The sequence below is a fragment of the Podarcis vaucheri genome, assembly GCF_965113315.1.
Source record: "Podarcis vaucheri genome assembly, chromosome: 5".
Taxonomy (NCBI): Eukaryota; Metazoa; Chordata; class Lepidosauria; order Squamata; family Lacertidae; genus Podarcis; species Podarcis vaucheri.
This window is the reverse complement of record NC_138763.1, coordinates 25,508,316-25,522,645: the sequence shown is the minus strand read 5'-3', so window position 1 is coordinate 25,522,645 and position 14,330 is coordinate 25,508,316. Positions and strand designations below refer to the sequence as shown.

At 43.8% G+C, this 14,330-nt stretch overlaps 1 protein-coding gene across 1 annotated transcript in view; it reads right to left on the bottom strand.

The window, feature by feature from the left end:
- Positions 1-12,043: 12,043 nt before the first annotated feature.
- Positions 12,044-14,330, bottom strand: part of MINDY4B (MINDY family member 4B) — a 32,044-nt gene continuing 29,757 nt past the window's right edge. The window contains exons 12-14 of the mRNA XM_082224437.1: positions 12,650-13,725; positions 12,370-12,603; positions 12,044-12,280 (exon numbers count right to left, since the gene is read on the bottom strand). Coding sequence (XP_082080563.1) covers positions 13,583-13,725 — 143 coding nt within the window. The 3' untranslated portion in view covers positions 12,044-12,280; positions 12,370-12,603; positions 12,650-13,582. The remainder of the gene's footprint in view (positions 12,281-12,369; positions 12,604-12,649; positions 13,726-14,330) is intronic.

Genomic DNA, 14,330 nt, shown 5'->3' with positions numbered 1-14,330 from the left:
TAGTTTTCATTAAAAAACACACACACAAAAAACCCACAACTTGAATAGTTTTTAAATTGCAAAGGCAGTTGGCTCAGCAGTTAACTTTAATTGCCCCATACACGCAAGGAGCATACCTGTTTTGTTTGTTTTATTTCTATATGCGCTTAAAAACCATATATTTTAATTGGAGGAGAGGAGCGGAAAGAGCAGCTGTTTTGGCTGGGCGTTTTTAACTGATATGCAACTGATAAGAAATGCTTAGAAGAACATCTCGATCAAAGGACACTCGGCATTTTTAATATGGTTATTACACGAGCACACACCTGCAGTGCAAAACTTTATTGCCAAATTTAGTCCAGAAATCTATGCAGTACTCCTGTGTCTCAGCAAAGGGAGGAAGAGGTGCTTCAAAGATACAGTGGTACCTCAGGTTAAGAATTTAATTCATTCTGGAGGTCCGTTGTTAACCTGAAACTGTTCTTAACCTGAGGTACCACTTTAGCTAATGGGGCCTCCCGCTGCCGCCGCAGAGCCAGCGCACGATTTCTGTTCTCATCCTGCAGCAAAGATCTTAACCCGAGGTATTACTTCTGGGTTAGTGGAGTCTGTAACCTGAAGCGTCAGTAACCGGAAGCGCCTGTAACCTGAGGTACCACTGTATCTTACATTAAGATATCTTACATGGATAGTCTGGGTCTTTCACATTGTGAGTATTCAAGTAAAGAAGGCTGATCGCCAAAGAATTGATGCTTTTGAATTATGTTGCTGGAGGACACTCTTGAGAGTCCCATGGACTGCAAGAAGATCAGACCTATCCATTCTGAAGGAAATCAGCCCTGAGTGCTCACTGGAAGGACAGATCCTGAAGCTGAGGCTCCAGTACTTTGGCCACCTCATGAGAAGAGAAGACTCCCTGGAAAAGACCCTGATGTTGGAAAAGATGGAGGGCACAAGGAGAAGGGGACAACAGAGGAAGAGAGGGTTGGATAGTGTTCTCGAAGCTACAAACATGAGTCTGACCATACTGCGGGAGGCAGTGGAAGACAGGAGTGCCTGGCGTGCTCTGGTCCATGGGGTGACGAAGAGTCGGACACGACTAAACGACTAAACAACAACAACAACAACAAATGCAAGTAATGAGGCCGGAGAAGCCTTGTTCTAAGAGGTTTTGCTACATATTCCTCTAATGAAAGCTTAGCTAACTGCTATATTTGCTCCCAGGCAACCTCTGCTTCCTCCATATAATGAAACCTCAACTAGGTGTAATAACAATCTTGGTATTTGGATCTAGGCTGTTCGGAGTTGGAATCCAACTCGTACTGGGGGAGGGGGGGACGGGACACACAGATACCCCATTTCTGAGGTAGGGAGCAGCTGTATCATGTGCTTTGTGCTGCTGTTTTTGTTTGATAATTTGTGCTCCAACGTTTAATTTGTTGTTTTTGTGATTGTGATTTAAGCAACTCCCTTGTGAAGCAGAACAGCAGATCTGAATTTCTTGAATGAATAAATGTGGATTTCAACATCGAACTGTAAAATGACAATTTGCAGGAAGAGTGTGACAAATGGCAAAAGTTAAAACAGTGAATGTATTGATGCGAAAAGCGCATATATTCCATTGTCATTTTCCCCCCCGGAAGAGGAAAACTTCGATGGTATAAGGAAAATGTGTTATTTGTTCATGCACCTGTTTTCAGTTGGCTGTCTGTTTTGGCTATTCTCTTATTCATGAATCACCATGTAGCAAAAGCACCGGTAAGGATTTCCTGGGAGTAAGTCCCATTGAACTGAATAGGACTTATTTCTGAGCAGACATACTCACATTTGGGGGGGAAGTGTGTTGTCGTTCGGTTATGACTAATGCTGTGTCTTGTGCAAATCTAATATTTCAATATTAAATTTCAGAGGCTGGAAACACTGAACTATTTCCTCTGACTGATGTCGAAATCACTACAATCAGCATAACAGCAGAAATGCCAGTTAGTCATCAAGAAGTACTATAACCAGAAACTGCCTTCCAAGGTCATCACAATTAATTGGTTTTAGAGACAGGGAAACTGTACTCAGCTCTTCATCCAGCCAGGGGGGGTAAATTGAAAAGAGATAGTCATTAAATTTATGTATGTCAAAATAAATGAAGCTATAGCAAGAAACCTCCTTCACCCTTCTTCAGGTATTGCTACTCCACCTGTAGCACACTGGCCAATTTAGCAATGCTTCCTTGTCGCATGTAACTGTATGACTCACCTGTGATTCTATCCAAGAGCCAGTTTTTTATATTATTATTTAGCGGGTATTTGATTGTGTTTTGCACCCCCTGCATGGAATTTGCCGGGAGTGCTCTTAGGGGAGTACAGTCACGACCTTACCCATCCTCGAAATTCAGTGCTGATCACAAATAAGCCAGCCTTTGCCTGCCTGTTGCCATCCAGATGTTTTGGGCTATAACTCCCTTCAGCTCTGGCCAGTTGGAAACATATGGAGGGCACTAGGTTGGCGAAAGCTGGGCATGCATATCTGTGGTATGATAAGGTTAAAGCACATAAAGCGTTTAAAAACCATATTGTCAGAAAAGCACTGTTTAATGTCTGGATAAGATATAAGGACTTGCTAGAAAATAAAACCCCAAGATGGTTGTCACCAATGGAAGCAAAGGCTCAGAAAAAAACTCAATATGGAGGCCAAATGGTCGAAGTATTGGGAAATTCTGGAACAAGAGGGAGACAGATTAAAACTGCAGAGTTTTGAAAAATTAAAAAAAAACAGAGTGTGAAACTGGCTCCATTATTATCAGATAATGGAGGCATATAATTTGGACAAAAAACTTGGCTTCCAGGTGGAAAAATCAAAATTGGAAACAGAATTGTTAGACCCCAAAGTTAAGAATTTGTCAAGAATGTATAACTTGCTGTTGAAATGGAATACTCAGGATGAAACGGTGAAATCTGCTATGATTAAATGGGCACAAGATGTTGGACATAACATTATGATAGTTGACTGGGAACAGTTATGGACCACAGGTATGAGGTTTACGGCATGCAATGCCTTAAAAGAGAATCTAATGAAAATGATCTATAGGAGGTACATAACACCAGTCAAGCTTGCAAAAATCTACCATTTGCCCGATAATAAATGCTGGAAATGTAATGAGACTGAAGGTACATTGTTTCACCTTTGGTGGACATGCCCAAGGATTAAGACTTTCTGGGAGATGATTTATAATGAAATGAAAAAGGTATTTAAATATACCTTCCTGAAGAAACCAGAGGCCTTTCTCCTGGGCATGGTCGGCCAATTGGTGCCAAAGAAGGATAGAATTTTCTTTATGTATGCTACAACAGCAGCAAGAATACTTATCGCAAAGCATTGGAAGACACAAGATCTACCCACCCGGGAAGAATGGCAGATGAAGCTGATGGACTACATGGAATTGGCAGAAATGACTGGCAGAATCCGAGACCAGGGAGAAGAGTTGGTGGAAGAAGATTGGAAAAAATTTAAAGTATGTTTACAGAAATATTGCAAAATTAATGAATGTTAGAAGGATGCTGGAATGAAGTTATATGGCTTTAGCAGAAATGTTATAAAGAATTAAGTAAAAATAGATTGTTAATGGGCCAAAGTGGAAAATTTAAGGTTAGATTGTGTTAAGATAAATTATAGAACAAAAATTGAGAAAGATGGAAAGGATTTGCTGAAATAGCTAATTGAACTAGAATACAAAAAAGGGAGGTGTGAGGAGGTCGATGAAACAGGTAAACGAAAGATAAAGATATGGAAATATTGGATGTGTTTTTAAATATTTTTGTTTTTCTTGTTGTTTTGCTGTATTGTTTTTGGTTTTACTTTTTTTGATGTATTGTAAGGTATTGATTTGTTTTGTTTAACTTTTCATTGTTTCTTTCTTCTTTTTTCTGTAATCTTTAAACCTCTAATAAATATTATTTAAAAAATAATAATAATAGGTTGGCGAAAGCTGCAGTAAGGTAAGTGAGCGGATTGGCTCTTCCGTGCAAAAACAACCTGAAGTGATACGGATCTGAGCGTTGAATTATGCAAACATATTAGCCTAAATTAAGGGGTCAAGCTAGTTTGTTCACTTGGGTCCCATAAGGACTGATTTATTTATTATTTTATGCCATAAAATTCATACATAACTTGACTATAAAAACAAACAGGCAGTAAAATCAAGAAAATTACTTACATATGAAAGTTAAAAAAAACTGAAACAGATTTGAACGACCTCAACTTTATTATTCATTCATTCATTCATTTATTAAATTTGTTTACCGCCCTGCATCCATTGATCTCAGGGCACTCCACAACTTTCTAAGACTTCTAAGACTTCGATTGAGGGGGCCTGGGGCCACACACCGTCGACTGAGATGGCTCCTCTAAATCCGGGACTATCCCTGGAAAACAGGGACTCTGAGGGTCTGCAGCTTCTATGTGATTCGGAGAAAAGATATGGGAAAGTATACCTGTAAGGCTTCAAGGAATCCGATCCTGCCCACGGTGGCAGCCAAGAAGTAGATAACCAAGAAGAGTTCTTGCCAAGTCTTTTATTCAATATTCACAGAGAGAGACGTATAAATGCTGTCTCTCTTAGATAATAGTGTTGCTCTGAGTAAAGTCCCACCTCTTCCGTCTCTCTTATTATACGTCATCCCTGCGTCAGCTGATCTGTGCTTTCTGCCTCTGAGCTTTCTGTTCTCCTACTTTCAATGCACGCCTGGTCCTGGGAGAGGGGGCGGCGGTCAGGAATGCTTTCCAAGGACACTGAGTCTGTCAGTCGTCTCTCTCCTGGTGCTGCTGCTTCTTCCTCCTGCTCCTCTCCCAATACTTCCCAGCTTCTCCTCTCTGCAGCCTCTGAGCTATGACCTTCTGCAAACCACTGTTCTAAATCTATACTGTCCTCTTCTCGGGAAGGTGCAGGAGGAGGGGGGACGGTCCCCACCATTCCTCCTCAATCCAGTCCCTGACAATGCCTGACTTGCATCTTTTGGGGGGGGGGTGTTGGTGTGACGTTAACATATGCGAGTGCTGGAGGTGAAATAGTTAAACAAGTTACCCAATCAGAACCCAGGGGGTGGAGTCAGAGGGACTATAAAACCAGCTCTGGGAGGGGCAAAGGGGGAATTTGTTGGGAGTTGGGTGGTTGGTTGGAGTGGAAGTGAATTGGGATAGAGTCTGTGGGTAGGTTGAGTTAGTGTAGCGAAATAAACTGAGTCAGGAACAGTTAGGAGCTAGGAAGACAAATAACTGAGAGGTGGTTTAGTGAGTGAGAGCAGCTAGCGGAAGTTATAGGTCTGGATAGGCACCCCATGATTGTAATTGACTGATACCGTTTATGAAACCACAAGCTTGTTAAACTGCAATAAATAAACAGAAGTTTATGTTCCAATTTAACCTGACTGGACTCAGTAATTTACCAGGTAGAGCCTGGGTGGTGGCAGCGAGAAATAAAGTGGTGGCACAGGGATCAGTAGACGGTGAAACGTCCGGGGACCCTGTGTGATTGCCACAGTTGGTAACCAATGCAATATTAGAAAAATAAGGGAAGGATGTTCAAGTTCTTACCATATTCAGGGTTTCTGCATGTCCCTTTTTCAAATGTTGCACCTCCAGTGTTTAGGCAGTCTGGCTTGCAACCCATATACCTGCTAACCCTAGGAGCAAAAGTAGTGAGCCCCAGTGAACTCAGCGGCAGCAGTTGTGTCTAGAATTGCACTGCCTTGTCATTCATGTTGCCTTTCCTTCTGCACCCAGGCAATGTGCCTTCAATCTGAGTTGCTAAAGGAAAGTTGCCATGCATAGGAAATAAGCTCCGGTGCTGTGAAAATGAAGTCTGAGGCTTAAGTATGGAGACAGCTCCTGCATTTGAATTTCCTCCAATGAGTGAACATAGGCCTCTAGCTGAAAACAGGAGCTAGAGGGGAGCCTTAGCACCTTAACAGCTCAACAGACTGGCTGAGAATAGGAACCATTCCGTAAAATAAAAGGGCTCCTTGTGTAGTTAGTATGTCAGCTTTCAATCACGCCCAGGCGTTAAATCAGAAGGGGTTTTAAGAGGTTTTGTTGCTCAGGTGTGCTGTCTCTAATTGATAAAGATTAATGGGCTAATGTATCAGTCATCAGACAGGATCTGCAGACTGCTAAACCGAGAGCAGCTTGAGAAGGAAATGGTGTTAAGAGTCAATAGTTTTAAAAGTCGGCTTACGTTTATTCGTGCAATTCCCCGGGGACCCTTATTAAAGAAGAGCAATTTAGAGGTGGTGTTTGCATCTTAAATTAGATCTCATCCCCACTGCGGATGTAACTGGGGCCGGGAAATCAGTGCCAGTGTGGTTTGGGGGGTGGGGGAGGCAGCATAATTGTTTCTGACATGAAAGCAGATTTTATGGCGTCTTCCTTTATGGCTACAGCATTGCACTTGCGAAAGAAGCATGCCTTCATGTGCAGCTGCTAAGGCTACGTGGGGCATTTCCTAGAGCACCACCCCATTGTTTTGCCATTTTACATTGTGCAGTACATACTTAAGAACAAATGGGCTGTTCCTTTCCTTGAGCTCTACCATAGCCCCTTGGGACATGTAGAGAGGAAAAGGCATTTTTTAATCCGACTCCCTTGTGGCAGATTCTTAGTCTGGAACCAGAAAGAGTCTCTTCAAGGAAGGTTCTCTAGAATATCATGTTGCATTATTTTTTTCCTCTTAAAAGGTTTCATTCTCCTGTCTCTGACGTGTTGTGCCCAAGGCGCCTTCTAGTCAGTAGAATAACAACGTAAAACAACGTGTGTGTTTTTAAATTGTTCTTTGAAAAATAATAATTTATTTCCATATGAGATGTGCAAGGCAGCTTTTCATAAACACTGCACAGCATTAAAAATAACGGAGGGCAGGTAAAATAAAGTACTTCTCACACAGAATATAAAGGGCAAGATTTGATCCCAACTTGGATGGCTTTAAAAGAAATGTGGACAGTTTTATGGAAGAGAGGTTGTTCTGCAGAAGAAGGCTAGAGAGTGAAACCATGAGTGGTTTTTTGTGTGTGGGAGAACTGTGAGCTCAGTTCTGGTGCTGAAAATAAGTTTTCCCTTAATTCTGTGCCCAAGCCACATATGTTCTGTGCCAGGATTTTTGCATGTGGCTCTGGTGGTTGGGCCCTAGTATTCAAGGCATAGGTGTGCCCACCCCCAATCTAAAGCAGCAGTCTTCACCTTTTCAGACCCAGAGACCCACTTTTAGCCCAGGTATGCATTTGGGGAACTGCTTCTTAACGTTTTGCCATTTCTATGTCTGCCAGGGTGGATAAGAGTTTCTTGGGTAAATTCAGTAGCCTCTGAGTATAGCAGGATCATGAGAAAAGGTAGCCTTTTTATTAGCTTCAGAAATGTCCAAAGCAGTCGTCATCTGACCAGATAATCTGTGAAACATTGTACTGCAATGAAATCAATAAGGCAGGCCTGGTATAGGATTGCAGCCTTGTATGGTTACGTAATATGAATGCTTTCAGAACTTTAGCATTCATTATACTCACTAGCAAAGCTGTGCCATCCGGTTGTGCAGACAGCCTTTTGTCCATGCAAGTACATCATGCAGATTTAAATTAACCTAACGTGTACATTTGGTATGTATCAGCTACCTTGGCACATAGCGAAACTATTAATATTGCATATATTTATTCAGAGTTTTGTAGTGTAGAGAAGTATGTAGAAGAGGCTTTAGAGAGAAAGCAGGGATTCACTGCCTATTATTGCAGTAAATCCCTGCTCTCTCCCTCCCCAGCACATTATGCTGTCTTCCTCTCAGCTGGAGGATCTAGTGTGATGCCAACTCATTTTCTGCTGCAGCTTCTCCTGCCCCTTTGTGCCAATGTAAATATAGATGATGTCATAAGTGGCAGGATTTAGGAATGTGTTGATACCATCACCCAACCCCTCTGCAGATAGGAGAATTCTGGAAGCTCAGAGCGTGGGGAGGAATGCCCTTTTCTTTTCCTAGAAATTATTGAAAAATTGTACATTCTGAACAGAGGTGACCAGTTGCACAGCAGAGGTGATCTGTCGGGAGCGCAGAAATCTCACGGCGATTACAATGGCCTGCAATTCTCATGGAGCATTTGCGTAACAAACAGAAAAGAAAACAGATTCTACATAACCAGGGTGGGGAACTTGCAGTTCGTGGGCCAAATCAGGCCTCTGCATTTGTCCTGTGAAGCCCTTTCCACAAAACGATATCACAGCAACATAGAATTGTCGAGTTGGAAGGGACCACGAGGATCGAATAGTCCAACCCCCTGCAATGCAGGGATCTTTTGCCCAGTGTGGGGAGTGAACCCACGATCATGAGATTAAGAGGTAGAGACACAGCTGAATTATTGGACTGAAAAACAGGGTTGAGGTCCCCACATGTCAGTTATGGGTGGGGAGTTCACTCCGGCTTAGTTCAGGTGCCTGAGTGCGTTCCCTGCAGGACAACTGCTTCAACTGGACATACGATCTGGTTCCTCATAGGAGATCCGCTAGCACACCTGAACCCTGCAGAAAGCAGGATTCAACTCCCTGTGTATCAGCCTATGCCCAGGGAGTTTATTCCTGCTTGGTCACTATCACCCCACCCCTACAGGCTACATTGGACAGGTGGGTGGGACCACTCACCTGTCCATCATCTGACATCATAATGCCACCTGGTGATAGACAGGTGGGTGGTCCTACTTACCTGTCAAAATTGGCCTATGGCATGGAAGGAGACACAAATCTGTCCTGCTAGGCCAAAAAGGTTCGGTTCCCTACCCCTGCTGTAGAAGATGAATCAGGGGAGGACTGTACCTCAGAGATAGCTCAGTGGGTAGAGCATGCAATTCTTAATCTCAAGGCCATGGGTTCAACTCCCTCGTTGGGTGAAATATTCCTGCATTGCAGGGGGTTGGACTAAATTATTCTCGTGGTCCCTTCCAAGTCTATGTTAAAGGTAAAGGTAAAGGGACCCCTGACCATTAGGTCCAGTCGTGACCGACTCTGGGGTTGCTGTGCTCATCTCGCTTTATTGGCTGAGGGAGCCGGCGTACAGCTTCCGGGTCATGTGGCCAGCATGACTAAGCCGCTTCTGGCGAACCAGAGCAGCACACGGAAACGCTGTTTACCTTCCCACCGGAGCGGTACCTATTTATCTACTTGCACTTTGATGTGCTTTCAAACCGCTAGGTTGGCAGGAACAGGGACCGAGCAATGGGAGCTCATTCCGTCGCGGGGATTCGAACCGCCGACCTTCTGATCGGCAAGTCGTAGGCTCTGTGGTTTAACCCACAGTGCCACCTGCGTCCCTTCCAAGTCTATGTTACTGTGGTTTTTTGATTCACTGGCAGAGCACTTGCTTTGCATGCAGAAGGTCTGAGATACAACCCATGGTGTTTCCAGGAAGAGCTGGGATGGACTCCTGCCTGAAACTTTGGGCAGCTGCTATGTCAGTGAAGACAAGATTGAGCTACATCGACCAAAGGTCTGGTTCAATATAAGGTAGGAGGACTCTGTGTAGCTAATTGTATTATTGCATATACAGGATCCAGTGATGGAAAAGCGGCAACTTGCAAAAACTGCACCTGCTTCTGTTTATCTCTTCTTGCCACACCGTGGTCTTCGGGGAATACAGAGTGCCTTTCAAAATGCCACCTGGGAATTCACATGTGGGCAATTACGCACAGCTGGCAAACTGTGACCTGAATGATCCGCAGAACATTTTAAAAGTTTGCACGAAAAGCAAAGGGAAGATGTTGCTGAAAGGTGTTCCGTTTGGCCACATAGTTAATGTGACACCCCCACCCAACACTTCACAATAAATAATAGTTTGGAGGATGCTGCAGCTTTGTAATATTCATGCTTTTGTCTATTAAAGTTTGCTCTGTTATCTTTAAAGGTAAAGGGTAAAGGGACCCCTGATCATTAGGTCCAGTCGCGGATGACTCTGGGGTTGCGGCGCTCATCTCGCTTTATTGGCCGAGGAAGCCGGCGTACAGCTTCCCGGTCATGTAGCCAGCATGACTAAGCCGCTTCTGGCGAACCAGAGCAGCGCACAGAAACGCTGTTTACCTTCCCATTTACCTATTTATCTACTTGCACTTTGATGTGATTTCGAACTGCTAGGTTGGCAGGAACTGGGACCAAGCAACGGGAGCTCACCCCATCTCGGGGATTCGAACCGCCGACCTTCTGATCGGCAAGCCCTAGGCTCTCTGGTTTAACCCACAGCGCCACCCGCGTCCCTCTGTTATCTTTACTACATCTAAATTACCATAACAATCCCATAGTCCGCAATCTTTATGATTTTTGGGGGGAGGGTGTATGTGTCATAGATGCTTCCTTTGCAGAACATCCCACATTCAGGGTCTGACATCTCCGGCTAAAATTTTTGGGTAGGTGCTGACAAGAAAGCCCATTATCTGAGACCCTGGAGAACCTCTGCTGGTCAGAATGGACAATATTGGTTTAGATGGATAAGTTGTTGTTGACATCTGTCTTGAGGGAATGTGCCTCCCGGGGTATAAGTTACAGTGGGTTACAGCATGGTGCTGATAATAATGCCAAGGTTGCAGGTTCAAACCCCATAAAGGACAGCTGTATATTCCTGTATTGCAGCAGGTTGGACTCAATCCTCAGGGTCCCTTCCAACTCTACAGTTCTATGCTTCTAATATTCACCATCCAGACTGAGCTTTCCCCCTGATTTTCTTGAACACAGCATATGGCATTTTCCCATCTCTGCCGTATTAAGCAGTTGGTCCCTTATGTTTCCCGCCCCGACCTGGCCACAGTGATCCATGCGACGGTCACCTCCAGGCTTGATAATTGTAACTCGCTCTACACGGGGCTGCTCTTGAAGCCGACCCAGAAACTCCAGAAGGTGCAGAATGCTGTGGTGAGGCTCCTTATGGGGTCCTTGCCGTGGGATCACATTCATCCAGTGCTTTACCATCTGCACTGGCTCCCGGTGGAGTACAGGGTCAGGTTTAAGGTGCTGGTTTTGACCTTTAAAGCTCTATGCGGCCTAGGACCCACGTACCTACGGGACCACCTCTCCTGGTATGCCCCGCAGAGGACCTTAAGGTCTACAAATGACAACATTTTGGAGGTCTCAAGTCACAAGGTGGTTAGGTTGGTCTCAACTAGGGCCAAGACCTTTTCAGTACTGGCCCCAACTTGGTGGAACGTTCTGTCACAAGAGACTAGGGCCCTGCAGGACTTGACATCTTTCCGCAGGGCCTGCAAGACAGAGCTGTTCTTCCTGGCCTTTGGTTTGGACTCTGTCTGACCATTATGTTTCCCTCTTCTTATGGTTTTGACTTTTAAAATGATTTTAAATTGCATTTTACCTGTATTTTAAATTGTTTCTTTTTCTTTTTTCTTATTATGTTTTTACTGAAATTTTATTGGTGTTAGCCGCCCCAAGCCCGGCTCTGGCCAGGGAGGGTGGGGTATAAATGTAATTTATTATTATTATTATTATTATTATTAAACCATGCCATGCTCCCAGAAACAATGCCACACCAAAAACAGTTGGGAGTGGATTGCTTCCAGTATGGATTAAGCAGAATCAACAACACCTGAGCGCCCTTGGTTTGTTTTTTTGTTTTTGTTTTTTTTTTGCTAAATTTCTCCCGGATATTTATTGCGCGCATTAAAAAGACAAATCAGGCAGCAGGCCCCATATTACAAAGATCTCTCTCGTCCTCCTCGAGAAACGCGGATCGGACAGTTCTGAGCGCCACCTTGTGGGTGACTTGCCGCTGTGTAACACCATACATTATGTAGTTTGCTTGAATCGTATTTGCCTTGCAAGCAACTCAATAGGGCGCACCTGCTCTCCGGTTGTGGCGGTGTAGATTTCATAGATGGAGGAAGGAGAGGAAGACAACTGGGTGGCAGGATTCTATATTGCATCTTTCCCTCTGTTTCGAGCAGACATATTCAACATTATTTTATCAATACAACTAAGCTGGAAAAAGAAGACGCAGCAAACCAAAAGCTTGGCAATGATATAATTATGTGCTATAAAGAATGACCAGTTTTCAACAAATTAGGTTATCTACCGTTTCTTACACATCCGTAAGTCATCAAGTTTTACATACTTATTAATTAATCATGCTATAGTTGCATACAACTTTGTCTAGAGTTAGGTTACATTTATTTCAGCTGCCGTGATCAAGCAAAGTACAAACACCACCTCAGTCTTTTCAGTTAATTTTCTTAGGCACCCAGTAATGCCAAATTTTCCATTGTTATTTCCTAATAGCAGATTACCAATACTTTATTTTTACATTCAGTTAGGTAGCCGTGTTGGTCTGACACAGTCGAAATATATTAAAAAATTTTAAAAAATTAAATATATTTCGACATTTATTTTTACAGTGCCCTTGTTATATATTGAGGTCAAAAGGGGGAAAACATATCTAGTGATTTTCAAAGCCACTACTGATTTTCTGCCCTAGTTTACAAAACATTTTAAGTTCATTTTATGTCTTTAAAAGGTTTGCTATCCAGTTTCCTCCACGTGTGCAAATTGTTTTAAATACTGCTTAGACACACCCTTAATTTGTATTATGTTTCTCTTGCAAGTTTCTCACAAAGCCTTTTTCTTTTTAAAAAAAAACATTTGTATCCAAGCTTTTAGCTACTTGGATTTTAGGAAAAAAAACATTTGTATCCAAGCTTTTAGCTACTTGGATGTAGGAAAAAGGACACCTTTATCTTTTTTGCCTAAATTATCCTATCCATTTTTCCTTCTGTGTCCAACCCACTGAATCACCTCCCTCTCCTCCAAAAGTTTTAAAAAAGTAATCTCCCCCCCCTTAAAAGCACATGTTGAACTGCTAGACTCACATGATCTGTTAAACCTCATCACTCTATGTCGATTCACGTATTTGTCATGTTTAAAGTGCCCTTTCCCCCATGCTCAGCCACAGTAATTGCCACTTAATTAAACTGAATTCCAAATGTATATGCTTCTTAGGAATGGACTGCAGACATTCTGACTCAAAGAACTCTGGGCTGGGACTTCTGTACGCTACAGACTGTGCCTCCTGGCAGCAGAAAAATTCAACAACAGAAACAGTAATAATTTTCAACCAAAAGGGAGAAATCATCATGAAGATATGAAACAGCGGGGTCATGACTTCATTCTGTCACTTCCAACATTCCTAATTGACTTTAGGTCCTCAGTCATTTCACACCAATTATATTTCCATGACAGGCAGCACCCTTCCATGAGGCCCGGTTGGTGGGAGAAGCAAAAGTTCACAGCAGTGTGTGTGTGTGTGTGTGTGTGTGTGTGTGTGTGTAAAACTGTCTTGCTATACTCCAATTTGATCTCAGTTCTGTGTTTAGCTTGCAGCGTTCTCTCTCTGTGTGTGCACATGTAGCACAGTTTGTCTTTTACTTATCCCATAAGCACACCTAATTTATTTACCGAATGCAGATTGGCAGTCCAAACTGGCAGGCCCATTGAGCTGTCCATTGGTAGCAGTTTCCTTTCTTTCTCCTCCAGGCCTGGGCTGCAGGATCCGTGCAAGAGATCCTGTGGACCAGCTCTGTGCCCGCACCTGCTAACTTCAGAAGAAGGGGACCACGCCGTTCCAATTGATAGCAGCACCCTCCCACTTTGTTCGGATGGCCATCTCCACAGAAGGGAATCGCTTTTCTGCATCGCCGTCCTCCTCACGGTGATTTTCCTCCCAGTGATGAGAATGCGTGTCTGAAAGAAAAAGAAGCTTGTGTGCGTGCTGTTTCATGCAAAATGGAAGCTTCTGGCATTGGTGTTTCTCATGCCTCTCAACCTCTCCTGTGCTTCAGCTGCCTGCCTTTAGGTCAGTTGGCAGAGCACATGCACTGCATGCAAATTCTACATGCAATTCCTGGAGTCCGTACACAGGGCTGGAAAAGACTCCTGCCTGAAACCCTGAGACCCACTGCCAGTCAGTGTAGACATTAAAAAAGGTAAAGGACCCCTGACAGTTAAGTCCAGTTGTGGATGACTCTGGGGTTGCGGTGCTCATCTCGTTTTACGGGCCGAGGGAGCCGATGTTTGTCTGCAGGCAGTTTTTCCAGGTCATGTGGCTAGCATGACTAAGCCACTTCTGGTGAAACTAGAGCAGTGCACAGAAACGCCGTTTACCTTCCAGCTGGAATGGTACCTATTTATCTACTTGCACTTTAAAGTGCTTTCGAACTGCTAGGTTGGCAGGAGCAGGGACCGAGCAACGGGAGCTCACCCCGTCGCGGGGATTCGAACCGCCGACCTTTCGATCGGCAAGCCCTAGGCTCAGTGGTTTAGACCACAGCGTCACCTGCGTCCCAGTG